The sequence below is a fragment of the Podarcis raffonei genome, chromosome Z, assembly GCF_027172205.1.
Source record: "Podarcis raffonei isolate rPodRaf1 chromosome Z, rPodRaf1.pri, whole genome shotgun sequence".
NCBI lineage: Eukaryota > Metazoa > Chordata > Lepidosauria > Squamata > Lacertidae > Podarcis > Podarcis raffonei.
In genome coordinates, this window is record NC_070621.1 from 42683019 (window position 1) to 42706395 (window position 23377).

At 43.0% G+C, this 23377-nt stretch overlaps 1 protein-coding gene across 10 annotated transcripts in view; it reads right to left on the reverse strand.

Annotated features, from left to right (window-relative positions):
* The window catches only part of MAMLD1 (mastermind like domain containing 1), a 131416-nt gene that overhangs the window by 69483 nt on the left and 38556 nt on the right, over positions 1-23377 (reverse strand). For 4 of the 10 annotated variants that reach the window (XM_053374393.1, XM_053374390.1, XM_053374399.1 and 1 more), the window contains one exon: positions 17419-17493. The exons of 3 other annotated variants lie outside the window; for them this stretch is intronic. In XM_053374393.1, the coding sequence (XP_053230368.1) occupies positions 17419-17493 (75 nt within the window). Of the gene's footprint in view, positions 1-2927; positions 2947-17418; positions 17494-23377 lie in introns of those variants that run through there. 3 more of the 10 variants (XM_053374394.1, XM_053374392.1, XM_053374400.1) reach the window with 2 other exon arrangements.

The window sequence follows — 23377 nt, forward strand, 5'->3', positions numbered from 1 at the left end:
GTAATGATTAATAGCGTTAATGCACACTAGCAAGTTTAGAATTAGGATCCTAGTAATTTCCCATCATCCCTGATCTGTCCAGGAGCAATGTTAGGCCTCTGGTCGCTTTCCAAAGGAAATTAAAATAATAATTCTGAAATGAGATTGGTCTTAACACAGACAGATAGAAATCAGCAGTAGTGAGAGGTGTGGAGGGAAAACTGAAAAATACGACGTCTGCAACCCAGGACAAAGGACAGGCTGGATTGAATCTGCCCTGAAATTAGATGCCTCGTTAACTGCAGAGAGATGCACAACTACTCAAAATTTAAACTTCCTCTTTTCACTGGATTACAACTGTCATTACAAATCATGCAGATGAATGAATGCTTGAAAACGGCCCTTGTAGGTCTGTGATTTTGCTATGATGAATCAGATAATAAACGTGGGAGGCACGGGTGGTGTAATCTTTATATCAAGAACACATTTTCTGCAATGCATTGCGCTATTGTTCAATATGTAAAGTATACCACCACGCTGCTGTTCAGGAAAAATTGCTCCTGCCTTTCAATTGTAGAGAGGTATTTTATTAGAGATTTGCCCGTTGGGTGATTCAGAAAACAAATATAAGCAAAGAGCTACATGGATATGGATTTTCTTGCTGCAAGCCAGGAGTGCTGCTGTTGAGATGGACCCCTCACACAGAGATTCAGTGCCTGTTCCTGGCATCCCAAAGCCTGATCAATTATTTCTTTTGGTTGCAAAGATTTCATCAGGCATTGCTCACAAGATTTCAAAACTACCACTACAGGTTTAAGGACTACAAATATTGCAATTCCTTATTTAGAGGTCAAGCTGCGGCATGCATGTTCACAATTCCAACAACCCGTTCATCTCCCACCCAAGCCAGCAGCCAGTCAACGTTTCATGGCCCCTGAAAATGTTCAGTCTTTGTTGGGCTCTTTATTGCTGCCACCCCCCGCAAAAATACGTTTTTATATTTCTGAAATCCCGACGGTTCCTGCAAGCCCGCCAACACCTAGCACTTGTCCCTGGGTGCTGCTGTCCTTGCTGCGTAACCAAAACAATCACAGCACAAATGCTGGAAATAGAGGGAGAACATTATTTGTTTCAGTTGATGGCCAATTTATCAGGAGTTATGTACCCAGAAGGGACATGGGTGGCGCAGTGGGTTAAACCACATAGCCTAGGAGTTGCCAATCAGAAGGTCAGCGGTTCGAATCCCCGTGACGGGGTGAGCTCCCTTTGCTCGGTTCCTGCCAACCTAGCAGTTTGAAAGCACGTCAGAGTGCAAGTAGATAAATAGGTACCACTCCGGCGGGAAGGTAAACGGCGTTTCCGTGCGCTGCTCTGGTTCACCAGAAGCAGCTTAGTCATGCTGGCCACATGACCCGGAAGGTGTATGCCAGCTCCCTTGGCCAGTATAGCGAGATGAGCGCCGCAGCCCCAGAGTCAGCCACAACTGGACCTAATGGTCAGGGGTCCCTTTACCTTTACCTTCTTATGTACCCAGAAAGTACCAGTTTCTCCCGAATTGCAAGAGGCTGGGCTAGATGACCCTTGGATGCTTCCAGCTCTGCAATCCTGTGATTTCATGGGATGTCTTGCAGGATTTGTTTTGACTGAATGTGGCCTTAAGATATGTTTTATCAGTGTAATCACTGGCCATGGTGTTTCTCAAGTGCTTAAGTTGTTCTGATGCCGAACTGGGGCTGAACTGACAGCTGAGAGAATACCTCAGAATTCAAATGGAGTCCAAATACCTTAGTTATATGGAATCTTATGAGTATCGACTGAATGGCATAATTATTGAGAGTGTTTTAGAAAAATCTGGGGTTGGTTTTTACAGCCCAACTCTCCATTAAGGGATTCAGTATCCCTTAAGTCTGTGATAGGTCAGAGAAAATTGGATGGAGGCAAGGAAGATTGTTATTTTCTGTTGAAACAGAGCGCCCCCCCTTGCAAGGAGGTGAGAGACCAATAACAAAGGTCTGCAAGCCCCTTTAAAGACTTTTAAAATTCCTCACCCCTTAACCAAAGACCACCCGAAAAACATCCTACATACATCACAGAAGGAGGCAGTCTCCAACAGAAATATGACACGTGGCAACCCATGTTAGCAGTGTTGTTTTTTGCTGATTTTCAATTAAAAAAGCTCCACAACTTTGCCAAAAGAAGCTCAACAACCCTAAGCATGCTTCTTCTTTCCTGTCTGTCAAGATAATGCTTTACTGTTTGTATTACCTGGGCAGTCTGGCCATTCTTTTGAGATGGTAAATACTTTAGTTCTTGAGTCCAGGTCCAGCATACCCTATTCATACACAAAATATACCCTCAAGACAGGATGTGAAGGATTTGTAAGTGAAAAGAACTACTGGGAAAGATTTCTCAAAGATATTTCCTCCTCAGAGGAAATAGTTGGGGTCATTAAGAGTCAAGATGGCTTCAGGATTGCTCTCCTGTACTATTTCAGACATGCAGTTTATATACGGTAAGTATGTATGTGTGTTTGCCTTGTGCATTTATGAACATTTCTTCTATATTCAAAACCTTATAATTCTTATAACAAAAGCTACCTCATTAGTTCAAATTCCATTAACTGTTTTGAACCATTTAACAGCCATGGAATGATGTCGAATCAACAAAACATACAAAATATCTAGGCACCAACGCAAACTTTTTAGGTGCCAAGGATTCTCCAAGACGTGGTATACCATCACTGAATATTGTGCTATTTGCACAGTCATTTAATTAAGAAATCTATCTACCCTTGCATGCAACCTGCTACCAGGAATTTTCTCTCTCTAAACCCTTTAGAAGTTAAAACAATTTTTCTTTCTAAAAAAAAAAAAATTCCCAGGCTCACTTCATTTACTGCAATTGTCCTTTATCAGAAGAACCCTCTAAGTTATGTGAAATGACATTACCTCACTGCTCTAGGCTTTCCAATTCTCTGAACAGGAAGGAAACCGGCACACATCTCTTTAAGAGCCATTTCCTCTCTGCTCTATTAATTCTGGAGTCAAGCAAGCCACTCCTTTGTGCCATAGCAGAGCAAGATAGGAGCTGAGGCTAATACAATGGCTCTGTTTTTCATCTATTTGGTGTGGCAAGTGCTGCAGAATTCTCCTCTCCTCAAAGAATGCACCTTTCATTTCTCATCCGTCATTTAAAGCTCTTAAAGGGAATTCATAGAGGCAGACAGAGAATTTCTAAAGACCACAGTGTTTAATTTCTCAAGTGACACGGACAATAGTTTTTCCTGTAAGACCAACAGGGAAACTGTCCTCCCAACCCCGGCTGTTTGCAAACACTCTGCAAAGGGCACTCTGTGCATGTTCAAAGACAACCTCTTTTTCATTAGCTGATCTCATTTTCCTAAGTATTACACTGAAAATAGGTTCTTTCCCAACATGTGCTGTGTTTCAATTTTAAAAGTCCTACTTTTGGTTGTGGTTGTGGGGTGTCAGGAAATTGTTGTTAAAGAGAATTCTACACAAAGAAAATTTTTGATAACCATCTTTTTTAAAGGCATCCAGATTCCCTGCCCAGTTTGCACAATCTTATCCTCTTTTTATTGTATTCTTTTTTCTTTTTTTTAAGTTAAAAGGCAGGCATCCATACCACAAGGCATCTCTTTGCATTCAATATTCATAGAGCACAACGGTCTTGTGACTGGGACCCCATGTGGTCAGACTGCAAAAGCAACTTTCGGGCTATGTGAACTTGTGATTTTGCCACATGGAAAGAAAGAAAAACTATCTCTCTTGCTATATGAATATAATGGTGAATTTCCTCTGGTCGTGTGAATCAGCCCCCTTGCTACATTACTGCTTGACGGACTTCGTTCCAACAGTGCATTTTCAAATATGCTTTCCCTGAACAAATTGTTGACTGATCTTTAGCAGTCTCGAAAAGTCAAAGGAAGTTCAGGCTGAGTGTCCTAGCGTTGGCGCAAAGAGCTCTCCCTCCCCCCCCCCCGGTTAAACGACAGAGGAAATACCACTTTGTCAGAGGTGGGGGGTGCACTGAACAGTAAATCAACAGTAAATCATTAGTAGATCGGCCACCTTTCCGGCACACCCAACCCATTAGCCTGCAAACACACTGAGAGACTGAACAGAAAAGTCATCAACACTATTACAAGTATAGGAGAGTAAAGGAGGATGGTAAACATAGAGGGAAGGTGAGGAAGGAATCGGGGGGGGGGGGATGCCTCCTTTGCAGCATGCATTCACAGAGTGGGAGTAGCTAGGGGTGCTTTCATTACATAGGTAGATAGAGGTTACCCTTTAATGCTTTGGAGATGCATGCATATGGGAGCACCAGGGGGCTCAGTCTCATAGCTACTTTCATTTCCTACAACGGCTCCAATATAGCATCATCCAAGGCCATTGTGGTCAATTTAAATGGTGGCTCCCAAGCAGCCAGCACTACTCAACACCAGGAGCTGCCTTATAACCAAGCCATCCCGTTGATTCACCAAGCTCAGTACTATCCACACTAGGGCTGGGTGATATATATGTGTCATCCAAAACTGGTTTGAAGTCCATATTGTGATAATGGTTTTGTGGTTTTTGGCCTGGCAATGTATCACGAATTATGATGGGTGTTGGGCTGGGTTATAGGTCATACAAAATAGGTTTGAAGTCCATATCGTGATATCAGTTTCATAATTTTTGACCTGGCAACATATCGCAAATCATGGGGTGTGGGTGTGCGCTACACATAAAATCACCATATGGGAGAAATTGTGAAGCCAGCCAATGCCTCTACATAGCTGTATCACTGTTTAAGACATTGTCATATATTGATATATCATGATGTTTAGGTTGTGAAAACCAGGTATCACCCAGTCCTAGTCTGCACTTTACAGCAGTAGCTCTCCAGGTTTTCACTCTCAGGCTTCTCTGAAGATGCTGCTGGGGAGTGAATGCAAAACCTTCTCCATGCAAACCACTGAGTTATAGCCATTCCCCAAGAGCACTGCTGCCAGGACCAGGGAAGGGGGTGAGGGTCCCCTCAAACCTGCAGCCAGCTTCAGAGCTTTAAATCACTGGCCCTGCTGTTTCTGCAGCTACAACCACAATATGCACCTTTTGAATGGAATAGCAAACAATAAAGGCGATGCACTCATTCTGGTTTTCATTGCCCAAGAGCCATAATAAAGAATGCCACCCCATATTTCAGGCTCATATCTGCCTGCCCAACGCTGATATAAAGTACAAGAATAATCTCTTGCAGGATGTTCTTGGCCTGGTATCTCAACCTCTCTAGCAATACTCTCTCCTCGTTTTTGATTCCAACTTCTCCGGAAAGAGGCAGCTTTTTAAAACACGTTTAAGGAAGTGGTCCCATGCCTTACTCACACCACAGATAAAGAGTTCCCGCTGCACAACAGCTATTATGCTTGAAGGAATGGAGAAGCCCTCTGGGAAAAGGTGAGAAGGAATCAGCATTCCATGGGGGATGAGAATCCAGAAGGGTGACAGGTACCTGATACCCAATCTCTGATTAAACAAGATTTTAAAACAACACCCCCATGGCCCTGCTTAGCCAGCCAGCCAAGTGCAGCCTGCAAGGACTTGGATCCAGTTCAAGAAGGCTGCTTTGTGAAATTCTGGCAACGAGTGCAGGTGTCTGTTCTCCAAGGCAGAGGTGGCAGCAACCTGCCCCTTAATTGCAGGCAACTATTCTACTGTGCACTAAGCAGCAAAGGTAGTGAAGAGACTCTGTGCCAAACAAATTGCAAGAAACCACAAAATGAATAAAGAGCTGTCTGGATGGAGTAGAGTGGGAGAGAGAGAGAGAAAAAAAAAGCATATCTTTCTCGCTTAGAAAAAATCTTTATGATGCTGTTTGACTCCAGTTCCCATAAGCCCCAGCCAGCCTGGCCAATGCTCAGGGATGATGGAAGTTTTCACCTGGGAGGACACAGGTAACTCCCATCATTGCTCTAAAGGTTTGAAATGTTGCTCTGAGCACATACAGACTACCACGGTTGCCCTTACACAAGGACCACAAGGAAGATTAAAACATGGAAGATTAAGGTGGATTGCTAGCACTTAAAAACAGTTTAGTTCCACTTGCAGCAAGGTTACTCCCTCAGTGCTGTGAAAAATTGAGCTATGTGTTGTGACAAAACGATTCTTTACAGTCTTTAGTTTATTCACATTGACAGCAGTTCCCTGTAAGGGAAGACACTGTTCCTGTTTTAAAGATTAAGCCAACATGACCATGACCACTGAACTACTTTGGTTAAGATTTTTCTCTCCTCACTCCAAATTAAAAATGTGCATATAAAAGAAGTTTCTCTTTTGAGATTAGCACATGTAAGGTAGAAGGAAAGCAAAGGTATTGGACTAGTTCTCTCTACCTTGGGAAAATACCCACACACCCCTCTTCACTCAAAGCGTCAAATTAGTTTCAAGTTCAAGGAACTATTTAAACTGATACTTCACTTACAGCCGTGCCAAGTCAGAAGGATCTCAGCACATGCCTAAAGTGTTTCTGTAAAAGAAATGCCTTCTCAGTCTGGGCCAAAAACAGAATGAAGACCCCAGGAGAAAAGAGTGTTAAGTAACTGCTCTTCCACTTCATCTAGGTTAAAGACCAATTATTTACTAGGGAAACAAAGAATGTTGTGTGCATCTTCAAAAACTGCAGGGCTCCTTGAAGGAATATTAAGGAGAGAAAAGGGGTGTGTGTGGAATTGCTAACAAATTGGGCAGCTCAGATGGGCGTCCAAGGCTTAACAATTCATAATAAATGGTCAAATCTGTCTATGCTTAAAAGGCATCTTTTGCCAAAAACAAAATGGTAGATAAATAATTACAGCTGTCTGCTTTTAAACACTTAAGCTCTAAAAATAGCTTATTAAAGCAAAGCAAAATAAAACCAGGGGGGAGGGGGTCCTTAATCTAATATAGACTTGGATTGTAAATGTGCAGACTCCTTAGCCCCCACCCTCCTTTGAGGAAATAAAGACCCCAAACATCCCTCCTTTAGCACGACTGAATTCCTTTGCAATGTGACCTCAGACATGCTTCCCTCAGTCTTTATCTGCCGACACAGCAGAGCTGTTGACCTTTCACCAATGACCTGCGCAGTCAATAAACAGCCTACAACCTATTTGAATAGAAACATTCCAAGCAACGGTTTGCCTTTCTTTCTTTTTTTAAGTGTCCCCCAACTATTGCCTTTTTGTTGCTGTTGCTGTTTTTAACAATTTTCTCTCCTAAGATTCTACTGGGCTTAAAATGATGCAATGAAGCCCCGCCCCCCCTACCCAGCACCAACAGCAAATCACAGTAAATCTTTTGCTCTGGGCTACAGGCAGCCCTCTGAAGACTGCAGAAGTTTCATTCAAAGAGAGCCCTGCTCCTTTAAGGGCACTAAGGTAGGCTTTGCAGTGGTGCTTTTAAATGTGCCCTTTCCATTTTAAACTGCTGGTCCCTGTCCATGGTTCCAATGAAGCATCACAATAATCCCTTCTTTTAGAGCTCGGTTTAGACTGCACAGCATACACACCACAGTTAACATCATGTTCCTTATTTTTACAAAGTTGTGTTAGCTTGCGACAAGCTAAATTTGTGTGCTGCTGAAAGTTTTTCACAGCTGTTTTATTTCACCTGTCCTGAAAGCAGAGAGCAGAAAACTCTGCACTGAAGTCCTTAAGCACCTTATGTTGCTGGGATATTTATTTATTTCTTGCACCTTTTCCACAAGGAGCTCAATGTGGCATGCATGGTTCCCCCCCCCCTCATTTAAATACCCACAAACAACCCTGCAGGGTAAATTAAGCTGAGAGGCAGCGGCTACCTCAAGGTGACCCAGCGACCTCAAGGCTTAGCGGGGGATTTGAACCCTGGTCTGCTGGGTTCTAGTCTGACACACTAACCAGTACACCAGTAGGCAGGAATCAATACAGGTTGCATGCAGACCAAGAAGAACTGTCACACTTGACCAGACATCTGGGGGAGCAGAACAGTGGCAGTGGCCTGCCAAGCAGCAGGGAGGACATCACAAACATCTGGCTTGCATGCCCCACGCAGAATCGTGTGACTCAGTAAAGGGTTTTCTGCATCCCTGCCAAACCACTGATCACAACAGACATGAGAAATAATTCTGCTTCAGATCCCAGATGTCACTCTCTTGAGTGACAATGCATGTTAATTAAGGAGTACACAAATGGAAAGCATGAGACAGCCACTTGGCTTTCACGAAAGACAACTAGGACAACTAAGTAGAACGCCCTGATTCAGAGGCAGTGCATCCCCTGACACAAACAGAGGTTGGGGGGGGCACTCAGGAATCAGCGGGCATGGACAGTGCCAGATTAAACCCTGTGGAGGCCACAGGAGGCAGTCCAAATCTCACCCACACTCCTCATGTGTGTGTTCTAGTGGGATAACATTGAACTAAGAAAAGCTCGATTGTAATTTTCTTCTACTATTTTGACCATGGGGCGCATAAGATGCATGGAGCCCATAAGCCAATGCCTATTTGGTAATCTGGCACTGGGCATAGAAACTTTCTCTCCCCCCCCCAGTGGAGAAGAGGAGGGCAGACCCCTCTTCACCTCTATCAGGGAGAGATCCTCCTTCCCAGCCTGCCATAGAGCTCTTTGGGGATCAACTGGTCTACAATGTGAGAAAGGCACACGGGGGGGGGCTCTCTCCACCCCATGTACCGTCCTCCCCATGCCTCCCCCCCCTCTCAGCTTGCCCAAGAGCTGTTTGGTGGACTAGGAGGAGCATGAGCTACATGAGGAGGAAGCAGCACAAGGGGTTACTCTCCCCAATGTGCCTTCCTTCCCACCACAATTGCACACCTGCAGTTTTGATAGCAGGGGAGAGAACCAAGAAGTGACGAAGAAGAAAGGACTTTGACACCTTTGGTTCCATGGGCTCTAATGTTGCTCTGTAAATACGATGCCACGTGGCTTTTTCAAGTTACATAATAGTATAATAGAGGTATTATATTATAAGGGAGGAAGCGTCCACTCTTCAGCTGCTGCCACACCCCCTGCCTTTTAAATACTTCAATATTTTAACACCACTCAAAACCAAGGCAGACAGAAAGGAAGGAAAGACGGGAGAAACAAAACAATTCTAAAGGAGAAAAAAACCAGGTTCCCTTGCAGTGTTTACAGCTCAACTATTGCAGCGCTTTAGCTTGGTGGATGAGAAATTAGAAGTGAAAATGATTAGAGAGGAACTAAAAATAGATGTGACTGGTGCATATGCCTTGTTCAGTTTCAGAAGAGGAGAAACTATTAGAATAAAGGGAGTGGGGGCAGAGAAAGAAAAGTGTAGCAGTCTATAGCTTGACCCAACTGCTTTGCTGGGAAACAATAGATCCTGAGGTTATACTTTGAACCAGGAGTGGGGAGCCTTTTGCCCTGATGTTCCTCAGAAACGTTTTAATTATTGTTCCCCAGGTACCTAAATGCATCGTTAGGGTTAGGAAAGCAGAAAAGCATAAACTGGGAAGCCCTTGGTTCAGATCTCATCTCTTAACTGCCCCATACGGTAATTAGAGGAGTGATCTATTTGACGGTGCTTCCATAATGGTTCAGTGAGATAAAGTGATTTATGTCCAACACTCTAGAAGTTTTGATATGCACATAAGCATGCACACCTAACTTGTGTGTGTGAATATTCTGTAAGAATATTACAGAAGTGCTAATATAATTGCAAGTATATTTCTCTGGGTATATATTCCGGGAGAGAGAGATAGAGATTTGTGATTAAGGAACAGGAAAGAGGACAGCGAGATGAGGCGAGGGCAAGCAGATGATTCTGAATCCTTTGTCTTTCTCCCTATAAAAGATGAACACTTTCCCCATTATCTACGAATATTGCATTCAGGAAGTCTCTGTGCGGTCTCGGAAGAAACCGAAGCACTTAGTGCATTCAACACGAAGAACAATGTATACCTGCAGAAACATCCTGTTTTAATACTATATAGAATTACAGTGAAATTGGCTGAAATGTTATACTGTATATGGTTTATTTACTTTTAACCTGTAAATGATGGAAGCCTGCAAAAGGCATGCTACAACTTAAAAATAAAAAAACACAGCAAGAAGGGGTTAATTCTTAGGTTCCTTGTGTACCAACAGATGCCAACAGCAAGATTAGTGCATGAAGAAGGAAAGGAAAGGAAACGAAAGCGCACGCTTTCGGAATCACTCAGTGAACACATCCAGCGAAATAAAGGTAAATTCAAAAACAAGCATGAAACACGGAAGTGACTGAACACCCACCCACTCTGCTATGTGGTGTGACAAATAGGTTATAAGACTGTAATAGAAGCTTTTGCCTTTCTGCTCACAAATATGCAGAGAGCTGAAACCAACAATAATATGTTAATTAGATGCCCCCCCTTTGGGTATCAAAAGCCTATTTGCACCTATTAATACGGATTACCATTACCTGCTTGGTGAATAAAATTAACCCATTTATCAAGCAGCAAGGCCTCCTCTCAGCTCTTATTACAAACAGAAGGGGATACAAGATTGGCATCCCTCTAATATGAAAGCATCCAATTAAAATCATTTGAACTAGAAGCAAAAAAAGGGGGGGAGAAAAAACACCCTTCCACTTAAATTTAGAAATGGCGAAACTGCTCACATTAGGCTAACATGACCTCTTGTGGTATCAAATATATTCTAACACACAGAGAAGTATTTGAGGGAGGACCTTTCAGCCGCCATCTGTCCACCAAATTGCAGAGTCCACACATGTGCAATTAAACACACTTCATTGGCTCCCTAGATATGTCAGTAGTGGGTAGGAGGTGACCGATTAAGTTAAACGAGGAGAGCAACCGTGAATATTCCACCTCTGTGTCCTGTGAGGAAACAGAGGTTAACAAAACAGAACCAGGCAAATTCTATTATAAAATCGGGCTGGGAATATTCTGCTGCCATAATGGTGCCAGGGGTAGCCCATGCTCTGCAAGCCGAATGAAGTGGGATAGCTCAGATGGTAGAGAGCATGATAATCTTTAATCTCAGGGCCAAGGGTTCTAGCTCCACATTGGGTGAAAGGTTCCTGCATTGCAGCAGGAGACAGACTAGATGACTCTCATTGTCCCTTCCAACTCTACAATTCTGTGACGAAGGTACCCGAGATAGATCTATGATGAACTGCATACTGTATACCCACTCCACAGCATTTTGCAGAAGCTGACAGCAAGAGGAGGGACAGAAAAAGTTTTTGGCCCAAGGACCAAACTAGCCATGGGCTCCTAGCCATGTGAGATGAGGGGGAGGGTCATATAAGCCTCCTCTTCCCACCCCCACCCCCCGCTTTCACAGAGAGAATCAGGCTCCCACGCCTCTGTAATTAGTTCACGAAAGCAAAATAGGTAGCTGTTCATGTCTAATTTGGCCCTTAAATTCCAAGGTGTCAGGTGCCATTTGCTTGTTGTAGAAATTTATATCCTACACATCCATGCCAGGGCAGGCTGTGGGAGGTGGGATGGGGGTGGAATCCTGCACATTGCCAAGCATTCATTTATTTAATTAATTTGTACAGTGCCCTTCATCTGTAGATCTCAGGACAGTTCAGAACATAAAAACACAAAATACAAAATAAAAACAATAACAAGAAGGGGGAGGACAATGTCTCCACCCCCATCATTCTGCCCAGACACTGAGATGCAGCGCTGCGGGCCTTCTGGTGGTTCCCTCATTGCGAGAAGTGAGGTTACAGGGAACCAGACAGAGGGCCTTCTCGGTAGTGGCGCCCGCCCTGTGGAACGCCCTCCCTTCAGATGTGAAGGAAATAAGCAGCTATCTTCTTTTTAAAAGATTTAATATTAATATTTAATGCTGTTTTGTTTTTAACACTTGATTGGGAGCCGCCCAGATTGGCTGGGGAAACTCAGCCAGATGGGCAGGATATAAATAATAATTAATAATTAATAATAATAATAATAATAATAATAATAATAATAATAATTATTTTCCCTCCACTCCCTCCCACAAACACATTTACAAGGCTATAGGATGTTAATCAGCCAAAGACCCAGGTTGAGGGGGAACACTTTCATCTAGTGCCTAAAGTAAGGCTAGGCAATATATCGATATATCGCCCAAAACTGGTTTGATGTCCATATCGTGATATTGGGGTATGCGTGCTACGCAAAAATCGCAATATAGGAAAAACTGTGAAGCCAGACAATGCTTCTGCATAGCTGTGTCCTTACTTCAGGCATCGTGATATATCTGTATATCACAATGTTTAGTTGGTGATATATCACAGTGTTGAAAACCAGATTATCACTCAGCCCTAGCCTAAAGTTGTATAATGAAGGTGCCAGGCAAACCTCCCTGGGGAGAGCATTTCACAAACAGGGAGCCACTGCAAAAAAGGCCCGTTCTCATGCTGCCATCCTCTGAACCTCTCACAAAGGGGGCACACGACACGAAGAAGAGCCTCAGAGGATGACTGCAGGGTCTGGGTAGGTTATTGAAGTATTCCAATCCTGAGCCAATTAAGGCTCCCTAGGTCAAAACCAGCACTTTGAATTGGGCCTGGAAAAGTCAGGCCAATGCATACGATCAAACTGTCTTGTCTCTCCCCCCCCCCCCCCCGTGAGTTGCCAGGCTGCCAAATTCTGCAGCAGCTGAAGTTTCTGAACTGTCTTCAGGAACAGCCCCATGTATAAAACATGGCAGTAATCTAACCTAGAGGTTGTCAGAGCAGATACTACAGATGTTAGGCTATCCCTGTCCAGATGGGGGCGTAGCTGGACCACCAGGCAAAGCTGATAGAAGCACTGTGTACCACTGAGGCCTCCGGAGCCTCAAGCAACAGTAAAGGATCCAGAACTGCCCCCAAGCTATATACATATCATCACAAGGTCTAGAACCTTAAAATGAGACAGAGGCATGGTTAGAGGAAATGCCAAACTATGGTTAAGCACAGCTATTTGGAACAAAACTTCATAGTGTGCTCCTTCTTCCTCCCTTCACCCATGACAATTCTCTTCCTTTCCTGGCTTGAGGCAGACCATGGCTGCTTTTGAACTGTGGTTTGTAGGGCAAGCACAGAATGTAGTTGGCTGGATTGGATGCAACAGCAAACCATGGCTTGCCTCAAACTAGGAAAAGAATGGTGTATTTGACAAAAGGAAAGAAGTGTGCTCACGCATAAGGCTCAGGCACGTAACACTAAACAGTGGGTTTTGGCATTACACCTGTATCAAACCTTTCGTGGAGATAGAGTGAGCATCATATAACACCGGTCTTGAAAGACCTACATTGGCTCCCAGTACGTTTCCGAGCACAATTCAAAGTGTTGGTGCTGACCTTTAAAGCCCTAAATGGCCTCGGTCCAGTATATCTGAAGGAGCGTCTCCTCCCCCATCGTTCTGCCCGGACACTGAGGTCCAGCTCCGAGGGCCTTCTGGCGGTTCCCTCACTGCGAGAGGCCAAGTTACAGGGAACCAGGCAGAGGGCCTTCTCGGTAGTGGCGCCCGCCCTGTGGAACGTCCTCCCATCAGATGTCAAAGCGGTAAACAACTACCTGACATTCAGAAGACATCTGAAGGCAGCCCTGTTCAGGGAAGTTTTTAATATGTGACATTTTAGTGTATTTTTCATCTTTGTTGGAAGCCGCCCAGAGTGGCTGGGGAAACCCAGCCAGATGGGCGGGGTACAAATAATAAATTATTATTATTATATATTATTATCACTTGGTAAATAAAATATACACATAACTACTTCAGTCCCTAAGGGATGCGGGTGGCTCTGTGAGTAAAACCTCAGTGCCTAGGACTTGCCGATTGTATGGTCGGCGGTTCAAATCCCCGTGGCGGGGTGAGCTCCTGTCGTTCGGTCCCAGCTCCTGCCCACCTAGCAGTTCGAAAGCACCCCTAAGTGCAAGTAGATAAATAGGTACTGCTTTATAGCGGGAAGGTAACGGCGTTTCCGTGCGCTGCGCTGGTGCTGGTTCGCCAGAGCAGCTTCGTCACGCTGGCCATGTGACCCGGAAGTGTCTGCGGACAGCGCTGGCTCCCGGCCTCTTAAGCGAGATAAGCACGCAACCCCAGAGTCGGACACGACTGGCCCGTACGGGCAGGGGTACCTTTACCTTTACCTTTACTTCAGTCCCTAAACTTTCACCAACAGCAGTTGGCTGAACAAGAAGGTATTTATTACCCAAGCACCTGTACCCTTTATTCTAAGAGACTGAATGCCAGTGGAAACTTGGCCTAAAATCTGATCAAAGCTCAGTTACAGAACCAGTTTGATAGTTAGGTTACGGCCACTCAACATATGAAAGCCAACATGTGGCAGAGAGTCTCCCTCTTCCCGCAATGAGTTATCACAGAAATTGAACTTTACACTTAGAACAATAGGCAAGCGTTTCTGGGTCAGACAGTTTCACTTCCACCCTGGCATCCTTTGTAGACTGGGTAGAATATATTGAAAGATGCCATATTGTAAGCCACGTGTTATTAGAATAGTAGATTGTCAACCATTAGGTGGCATCTTAAGGCTTTGCAATAGCAAACAATGAGGAAAAACAGAGCTGGAGGTCAGCAAGGGGGTTGTATGGTCCTCAATATTTTTTTGTTTTGCTGTCATGCAATACTGGATTACCTTGGAAGCTGTGAATCATAACCCTAATGAATTCTTCAGCCCAAAAAGAAAAGAAAATGAAGGATGTCAAGGCTTTAAATAATGAGCCACTGCCTTTGCAGTGCATAAATAAATCTTGGGTTAATTTATTTTCCTCTGACGAAGTAAGTTCTAGTGTGGTTTATCTGTTGTATATCACCAATTAACCATTCCTGAATTTTAAACAGAGCTGTTCATTATTATATTTTAAATTTTAGTTACAGGGTTTTGGGGGAGGTGGTTTTGAAAACAACACCCCGCTGCAATAACACAATTACTCCAAATCTGGAGAAATAAAAACGATGCGATTTATAAAGCAAACAAACCAGTTAGAACGCAGCTAATTAAATTCGCTGGAGACTAGCTTGCTTTCGCCCTCGGTGAGTGTTTGTTTCAGCTCCCAGTGCTCTGATAGTTCCTGACAGCTTGCTGGGACACAGGAAAGAAGTAGGTCAGAGTAAGCTAGAATCTGCAACAGAGGATCCCGTTCGACAAGCTTGTAGGGTAATACGGAGATCGAGGAAGTGTGTAATGTAGCGACAGTGTTTGAGACACATAACAAACAGCCTGAGGACAGCCTCTAGCGCAGCCGGTACATTTATCTTCTCTGTGTTGTAACACCCCTTGTCTTTCTTCTCTCTCTTTCTCTCTCTCTCTCCACCCCGCCCCAATAGCTTATCTAGTTGTTTGGGAATCCTAATACAAAAGATGGACTTGAAGTGTGTGAAATTATGCAAAGCAGGAAGGGCGGGGGCGGAGCTGCACTTCCCAGAGACTGCAGAGCCCTGATATCCGGGAGGGGGAAAGGGGCATAGCAAATTCTATGGATATTTAGCCTACTTAAAATAAACAGAATAAGCCTGTTCTCAGGGCAGCCCACAAGCCAAGCTTTGTAGTTCTGCTTTGCCCTAGCTCAGACATTAAGGGACAGTCTCAACCCAGTTTTGAAGTGACTGTCTATGCACAGATGTATGTAAAACAAGAATAACCTTAAAAATAGCTTGGCACAGGGGCAGCCAACACCTTCAGATGTTCCTGGACTAAAACTCCCATCGTTCCTGAACACTGTCTGGGGTTGGTGGGAGGTCCAACATCTGGAGGGCTCCACATTGGCTAACTCTGGCTTAGCAGCCTTGGAAAGAGAAAATAATACTGCTTATGCCTTTCAGAAAGGTGTGTGCTCAGTTTCTGTTTAAAATCCAGCTCAAATATGTGCTTAAGCTTAGGCTCTCCAGGCTCAGAATTGAAAGCACGCAGAATTAAAATAAAGCAGAGAGTATCTGAACACCAGCTGCCTTGCACATATTGCAGAATGGAGGCGGATCCTTCAGGTTAGAAAGTGTGACTTGCAGATAGGCATCAGCCAAGGTAAAAGGAATTTGTTCGCACTGTGTTTGGGCTGTACTTGTACTTGTACTGTACTGTACTTGGGCATAATTGTACAAGTACACAACAATATTTTCCCCTAGGATTGCTCAACACAGATCAGGGTGGTAGGCAACTGTTTATCTTTTCTTTTCCTTTAAAATGAAGTTTACATTTAGGCCTTTTATTAAGGCCGTTGGTGGTTCCGTGGTAGAATTCTTGCTTGCCACTGTTATTTTTCAGGCTGTTTTGTACTTGGGATGCGTAGCACAAGCGTCTGGTCTGGGACCTGAAGCTGCCCTAATCTACATATTGCTTGACCACACTGACTCAAGCAAAAACCCCTAAACAAACCCCTGCTACATGCAAAAACTAACCATTTGTCTAAGTTTGGCCATCTCCTACAGTTAAGATACAATGGTACCTCTGGTTACAAACACCTCGGGTTACAAACACTTCAGGTTACAGACTCTGCTAACCCAGAAGCTGTACCTCGGATTAAGAACTTTACCTCAGGATGAGAACAGAAATCACGTGGTGGCAGCGTGAGGCCACATTTGCTAAAGTGGTACCTCAGGTTTCAGGTTAAGAATGGACCTCCATAACAAATTAAGTTTGTAACCAGAGGTATCATTGTACTCTGTTCCAGCAGGAAGAGAGGGCTCACATCCAGCACGAACTACACTGTGCATCCTGTAATCTGCCCTGCACATTGGTTTTTACAGAGCATATAGGGCTGCCATACACCCAGAATTTCCTGGACATATCTGGCATTTGTCTGCCAAAAATAGCATCTGGGCAGAATTTTCAGATACCAGTTACAATGTCTGTGGAAATCTGGGCGAATGGCAGCCCATATCGTAAGTGTTGACTGTTTGGTGAATTTCCTTTAAAAATAGCTTTAAAACTTAATTTTCAGATTCTTCAAAAAAGAACGCTCAACGACTTTGGCCAAAACAAAACAAGCCCAACAAATTTTGTGTCTGGATTTTCACTTTTTGAAATATGGCAACCCTACCATATGTAGAGGACAACCCCCATCACCAGCCCCTAAAATGCCCTTTAGTAAATAATGGATGTGCTGCCTGTACCACTTTCCCACAGGCTCGTCCATTGGCACGAGTGCAATGTTTATAGTTTCACTGTTCTGCTGCAAAAGAAGGGTACCACTTCCTGGAGAAAGGCTACGTAGTTGCAAGACTTTAATGATCCCACAAGTACAATGGGATAAACCCAAATAAAAATAACCACTTGTCTAATGTTTAAATACACATTTAGATAGGAGGAATGCAGAGAGAAGAAGTGGTGTGGTACATCTGCAGCAGAGCAACCAGGTGTCTTCTTCTGCCCCGGCTGCAACAAAACATATCGCTCCCATTTCAGTCTCTATACCCATAACAGGCAAGGTAACTCACCAGCAGTTCTCCCTCAAAGGTACACTCCTCCATTGTCTCCCAAGACGGATGCCATAAAGATGGGAACAAGTTCTGCTGAAATGAATGCAAGATCTGAGTAGGTTTGTATAGGATTTGTCTGAGGTATGAAATGCAGCACAAAAAAGAGAAGTTTTTACTATACAGTGGACTCTCGGGTTACGTTACCTTCGGGTAATGCAAACCTCGGGTTGCGAACGTGGCACCCCCAGAAGTGTATACTTCTGGGTTTCACCGCGTGCATAGAAGGGCACCTCTGGTTACAAAGTTTTCGGAATACGGCTGGGCCTCCAGAACGGATCCCGTTCGTAACCGGAGGTACCACTGTAGTAGTAACCTCCCCTCCTCACAACTCCCCATTTTTGTATAACTTGCAGTGGATTTGAATACAGTGGTGCCCCGCAAGACGAACGCCTCGCAAGACGGAAAACCCGCTAGACGAAAGGGTTTTCCGTTTTGGAGGCGCTTCGCAAAACGAATTTCCCTATGGGGTTGCTTCGCAAGAAGAAAAAATCTTGCGGCCCCCCGCGGGGTTTTCTTCGCCCTTTTCCTAAGCCGCTAAGCTGCTTATCAGCTGTTCCGCTGATAAGCCGCTTAACAGCTGATTGCGAAAAGCCGCTTGACAGCTGTAGCGCTAATCCGCTAAGCTGTCAATGGGCTTGCTTCGCAAGACGAAAAAACCGCTAGACGAAGAGAATCGCGGAACGGATTCTTTTCGTCTAGCGAGGCACCACTGTATAGCAGATCCCATCATCCCATGCCAGCAATGACCTGCACCCAAAGTTTGGGACTATCCACCCATCCATTATGCCAGAAAATTATAAATGTGCATCAATTTATCTTTCATGGGAACATTGTATTGCCTTAACAATGAGTACCAGGCTAGTATGACAAATCATGGTGTGTGGCAAAAACTCATCATTGTTACCAGATCTGTTAGTGCACCACTGCAGACACATCTTACACATGTATTTATTAAAAGGCTAATTTTGAGGACATAGCAATTATGTCCTGGAGACCACTGTGCACACATGGAATTGCAGTGCCTTCAGTAACCTTGATTAATTTGTGAAATTCAGCATGGATCAATCCTACTGCACTCACTCCAGAAAGCTAGCACCACAGCTGCAATTTAATATTTATTTATAAATAAAGGTTTAAAGATTACAACATGCTGATATGCAAGATTTAGGAGCTGTTTTGTTGTTTGAAATGTCAGTACAGTGGTATCTCAGGTTACAGACGCTTCAGGTTACAGACCCTGCTAACCCAGAAATAGTACCTCGGGTTAAGAACTTTGCTTCAGGATGAGAACAAAAACCACGCAGTGGCAGCAGGAGGCCCCATTAGCTAAACTGGTGCTTCAGGTTAAGAACAGTTTCAGGTTAAGAACAGACCTCCAGAACGAATTAAGTTCTTAACCTGAGGTACCACTGTACAGAAACATACAGCAGAGGAAATCAAGAAAAAAGCTCTTGCGGTCTGCAGCAAGGACAGTGTTGTCATGGAGCAGAGAGCCAAGAAACAGCCTTTTTTTAGAGGGTGTTGAGGGTTATACCCACGTGACATTTCATGACAATGACATAGGTGGAGAAATTCTTGGGATATCCCGACTTGATTTCATTAACAAATGTAGCATAAGAGGGCTTCCTCTTTTAAGTGAAGTTCTTGTGCCCCCTACACAAAGTGGTTAAAACCGGAAGCTCTACATAAAAGCAAAAGGGAAACTTCTTGCTTTGATTATTCATAGCTTCTTAGCAAGGTGCCCTTACTCAGCTGAAAGGGGGCAGGGTTGTCTTTCCCTCAAACAGCATAAGAATCTGTGATTAACTCAGGTATCGTTGCGCATGCTTGCTGCTTGGAGACTATTTTGTCCATGGTGGGAGATTCCTTGCCAAATTATTGGTGTTATTTTGGATTAGATTTGGTACTGAATCCTGGAATTAATTAGACTGGGGACATCCTCCTGCCTGTGAGTGGCATGTGCTGAGATTATTGCTGGCATATACACTAGGGCTTTCCCTATCCATTGCTGTGATCCTCCAACACATAGCTCACAGCAAAGTCAAATTACACACAAAGACTAGGGATTTGTGCCATATTCCAACTGCACAGATCTTTTGAGTACACCATTCTAAAACCAATGGCTGTGAACTGCTTACAAATAAAGCATTTCTTAAGCAAAAAAAAAAAAAAAAGCTTAAAATTTCTCAGCTGAAAGGTATAATTCAATCCACATAAGATAGTAAAGGATTTCTACTTAAGACCTCAATGGGCTTTGTTAGCCATAAGGCTGCAAACCGTGGCAAACCCACGTGCATGAATTAAGGATGTGTCTCAATCAAACGTTTACTTCCTTACTATCACTGCATTTGATGCCTCCAGATGTAAAAGGAGAATTTTAAAAAATCTACCTCCAGGGTTGCTTTGACAAGAGCAAGTGTCAGAATGTCATAAAATCCAGCGAATTTTCATTTGGAGGAAAATGAAATTGCTTTGTGAACCTGCCATTAGAAGTTCAAACTACAGAAAACTCTCCTTGGCAGCCTGGTTCACAAACCAAAAACAAAACAAAGCCAAGAGAAAGAAACAAAAGAGCTGGTGTCAATTTTGTAAATCTGTTTCTTGGGTTTACTTATAGAACAGCCCAGAGATTGTTCCCCTGTGCAGAACTGGGTAGCTTCTACTTAAAGAACGTATATCTTAGAAAAGAGGTATGTTTGACAGGAACAATTTAAACTGCCATGGGCATAAACAAACACAAATGGATAATGTTGTTTTCTTTCTTTTTGCTTTACACTCTGTACGTTTTCTGCAATACAGAAAGGTCTCAGGCGGTGACTTGGTTTTAAATGTATAGTCCGTAGAGTTCTTTGAAACTGGAAAGATTGGCCATATAAATTTCACTTGTTTTTTTCTTTTAAAATGTTTTTGCAATCCTAGTTCACATATATTCAGTTATACGGGGGGAGTTATTTATACAGTGGCATTGATAAGCATAGCACCTTATGGCGTAAAACAGAAGAGAGACAGGGCCCCAAGGATTACAGTCTAACCTCTGACAATGGGGAGAAAATAAGAGGGAGGATGGGAGAGGAAAAAGAAATGAAGACATGAAGAATGGAGAAAATGCTGCTATATATCCTTTAATTCCCTTGCAGCTGGGAATGGATATTTTCCATACTCCATGGAAAAGGTAGGCTTGAGGAGGGACTTGAAGAAAGGGAGATTATTATCTACATACATCATATAAATATATGATACATCATATAAATATGATGCATGTTCCAAACTGAATTTAGAACTGCGGAAATACAGCTATCTAAACTTATATTGTCAAAGCCATAGTTCCTTCGGGGTGGGGGTTCACCTTTATAATAAGTACAGTTCTCTCAGCTGATCAAAGTAAGAGAAAACTTCACTGGCAGGGCAGGACTTCTGTCTCAATTTGCTTAGAACATCTGGCTGTGGTTCAAAGTCAGGATCTGGAGCTGCAGGTTGGAGTGGGATGGAGGCAGGTCAAATTTGCCAGTCTCATGCAACCCTTTCCTGCCACCCCAGTTGCTAATGCACATCAGAACGTGGTGCACAGCATCTGGAATTTGCCAGGTGCATTTTGCATCTGGCTATCGGCCACTTGCGCCCAGGCCTGGGCGCCTGGATGGTACCTGACATCTCTACCACCTGGAGGTACATGCCTGGGGAACTTTGGATCTTGACTATTTTCACATACCGTCGAATTCTATCCATTATAGAATTCAACGGTATGTGAAAATAGTCAAGATCCAGGGGCAAGAAACCTCGAATAAAATTTAAGATTCTAACTGACGCTAAAGAAAGAGGTGGATTTGCCCTGCCAGACCTTAAACTTTATTATGAATCAGCCGCATTTTGTTGGCTGAAAGATTGGCTGCTTCTTGAAAACACGGACATTTTGGATTTAGAAGGTTTTAATAATGTTTTTGGATGGCATGCATACTTGTGGTATGACAAGGTCAAAGCACACAAAGCCTTTAAAAACCATATTGTCAGGAAAGCATTGTTTAATGTCTGGATGAGATATAAGGATTTGCTGGAAAGTAAAACACCAAGGTGGCTGTCACCAATGGAGGCTAAGGCTCTGAAAAAAATTAATATGGAGACAAACTGGCCAAAATACTGGGAAATTTTGGAACAAGATGGAGATAGATTAAAGCTGCAGAGCTTTGACAGTTTAAAAACTAAAGTACGAGACTGGCTTCATTACTATCAAATAAGGGAGGTATATAATTTGGATAAGAAAATTTGTTTTCAGGTGGAAAAATCAAAATTGGAAACAGAATTGTTAGATCTTAAAATTAAGAATTTATCAAGAATGTATAACTTGCTGTTGAAATGGAATACACAAGATGAAACGGTTAAATCTGTTATGATTAAATGGGCACAAGATTTTGGACATAACATTATGATGGCTGACTGGGAAAAGTTATGGACCACAGGTATTAAGTTTACGGCTTGTAATGCCTTAAGAGAGAATATAATGAAAATGATTTACAGGTGGTACCTAACCCCAGTCAAGCTGGCAAAAATTTACCATCTGCCCGATAACAAATGTTGGAAATGTAAAGAGATTGAGGGCACATTCTTTCATCTTTGGTGGACATGCCCAAGGATTAAGGCCTTCTGGGAGACGATTTATAATGAAATGAAAAAGGTATTTAAATATACCTTCCAGAAGAAACCAGAGGCCTTCCTCCTGGGCATGGTCGGCCAACTGGTGCGAAGGGAGGATAGAACTTTTTTTATGTACGCCACAACAGCAGCAAGAATACTCATTGGAAAGTATTGGAAGACACAAGAACTACCCACCCGAGAAGAATGGCTGACGAAAGTGATGGACTATATGGAATTGGCTGAGATGACTGGCAGAATCCGGGACCAAGGAGAAGAGTCGGTGGAAGAAGATTGGAAAAAATTTAAAGTATATCTTCAAAAATACTGTAAAATTAAGGACTATTAGAAAGATGTTGGAAAAAGAAAATTAGGTAGTTTTGGTAGAAATGATATAAAGGATTAAGTAAAAATGAGTTGATGAAATTGACGAAAGAGAGGACGTTAAACTATAATATATTAAATTAAATTACTTAAATGAAAATAAGGTTGGAAGGATTTGCTGAAAAAACGATTTTAACTAGAATACAAAATTGGGAGGTGTGAGGAGGTCAAGGAAACAAGTAAAGGAAGAAAGTTATGTAAAGGTTTAATCTGTTCTTTTTCTATTTTAAGCGAATGTATTTTTATACCTTTTTTCTTTTTCTTTTTTTTCCTTTTTCTGTTACTGTTGTATTCTTTTTTTGTATTTTGTATTGTTCTTTTTTCTTTTTGTAACTTTAAACTTTGAATAAATATTATTTTTTTAAAAAAAGAATTCTATCCATTATATATTACCTACACAATCAAAACAAATGTCAGGAACAAAAAAAAAGTAATATTGAAAAATTCGATTTTCGAGCCATCAGATCCCAAAATGGCAACTAGACATTCCATTTTGGCGACTATAACCTTGGTTTAAGGAGCCATTTGGCACCTAGCATATGTGAGTTTCTAACAATGGGTGCACCTTGGCTGCTCCTGCATGCTTGCTTGATCTTAGAATTGATCTTCAGAATGGTAGGTGGGAAATCCCACTTGCAGGTGCCCCCCCTTGGTAAAAAATAAATAAATCCCTGCTTATGGAGATCTTGGTGGTCTAGGTGATAGGCTAAAAAAAGGCTGTGTACAAACCATATATCTAAAGCACACGAACACCCTAAATCCTGGGAACTGTGGTTCGTTGAGGGTTGTAGCCCTATGAAGTGTAAATTACAGTTCATAAGATTCTTTTTGAGGATGCTTTAAATGAGTGGTGTGTACACAGTCTGTAACTCTTCTCCCTAGTATGGGAGATGGCCACAAGCAATGC